This window comes from Terrapene carolina, unplaced genomic scaffold (assembly GCF_002925995.2).
Source record: "Terrapene carolina triunguis isolate 2854851 unplaced genomic scaffold, T_m_triunguis-2.0 Scaffold95, whole genome shotgun sequence".
NCBI classification, from domain to species: Eukaryota; Metazoa; Chordata; order Testudines; family Emydidae; genus Terrapene; species Terrapene triunguis.
Window position 1 is genome coordinate 1,340,084 of NW_020664446.1, and position 1,224 is coordinate 1,341,307.

At 57.7% G+C, this 1,224-nt stretch overlaps 1 protein-coding gene across 1 annotated transcript in view; it reads left to right on the forward strand.

The window, feature by feature from the left end:
* MMS19 (MMS19 homolog, cytosolic iron-sulfur assembly component) overlaps positions 1–1,224 on the forward strand; it is a 15,003-nt gene that overhangs the window by 9,314 nt on the left and 4,465 nt on the right. Inside the window, exons 17-18 of the mRNA XM_029911345.1 lie at positions 890–1,030; positions 1,223–1,224. The exon at positions 1,223–1,224 is cut by the window's right edge and continues 160 nt beyond it. Coding sequence (XP_029767205.1) covers positions 890–1,030; positions 1,223–1,224 — 143 coding nt within the window. The remainder of the gene's footprint in view (positions 1–889; positions 1,031–1,222) is intronic.

Genomic DNA, 1,224 nt, shown 5'->3' on the forward strand with positions numbered 1-1,224 from the left:
TCATTCTTCAGCTCTACTCCGCGCTGATTAGGCCTCAACTGGAGTATTGTGTCCAGTTCTGGGTGTCACATTTCAGGAAAGATGTGGACAAACTGGAGAAAGTCCAGAGAAGAGCAACAAAAATGATGAAAGGTCTAGAAAACATGAGCTATGAGGGAAGATTGAAAAAAATGGGTTTGTTTAGTCTGGAGAAGAGAAGACTGAGAGGGGACATGATAACAGTTTTCAAGTACATAAAAGGTTTCTCCAAGGAGGAGGGAGAAGAATTGTTCTCGTTAACCTCTGAGGATCGGACAAGAAGCAATGGGCTTAAATTGCAGCAAGGGAGGTTTAGGCTGAACATTAGGAAAAACTCCCTAACACTCAGGGTGGTTAAAGCACTGGGATAAATTGCCCAGGAGGTGGTGGAATCTCCATCATTGGGGATTTTTAAGAGCAGGTTGGACAAACCCCTGTCAGGGATGGTCTAGATAATACTTAGTCCTGCTGTGAGTGCAGGGACTGGACTAGCCGACCTCTCGAGGTCCCTTCCAGTCCTTCAATTCTCTGATTCTAAGCTATACGGAGCCGTGCCCCCCCTCGCTGGGACTCCCCTTCTCCCTTCCCTCCTGTCAGTGCCGTGTTCCCTGCGGCCTGGCCCTGGTGCTCAGAGCAGAGCTGGCTCCCTGATGGCCGTGCCATGGCAGCATCGCCCAGTTTGGGGAGGGCGTCCCAGCTCCTAGGGCCGGGCTGGCCCCTGGCGTTGCTCCAAGGGGCTGGGCTGAGGGCGGATCCCAGCTGGGGTTGGTCAGGCTGTGCCCGACCTCCGTTCTCTCTGCTCCCCCACCACCGCCCTCCCCTGAGACGCCTGCCTGTGCCCTGGGTCTCATCCATGTGCTGCTTCTTTCAGAGCGGGAGGAGGAGGGCAGGCGATCCACGCACTCCCTGCGGGCGCGCTGCCTGCAGGCACTGGCAGCAGTGTCCACACACCCTGGGATAGTGCAAGAGACGGTTCCTGTCCTGCTGCAGTGTCTGCGGCAGGTGCCGAAAGGTAAAGCCCCCAGGGAATCCTGCTGGAGCCTTCGCGGGTTCCAGAGGGAGCCGGCAGGGGGCGCCAGATGGGGCATCAGCAGAGAGGTGTAGGCTGGAGTCCAGGGCTGGGATGCCAGGGGTTTGCGGGTTGGGGTTGAGGGGCGTCAGCAGAACCCCGGGGGAGGGGAGGTGCCCAGGGCTGGGCTAGCAGGG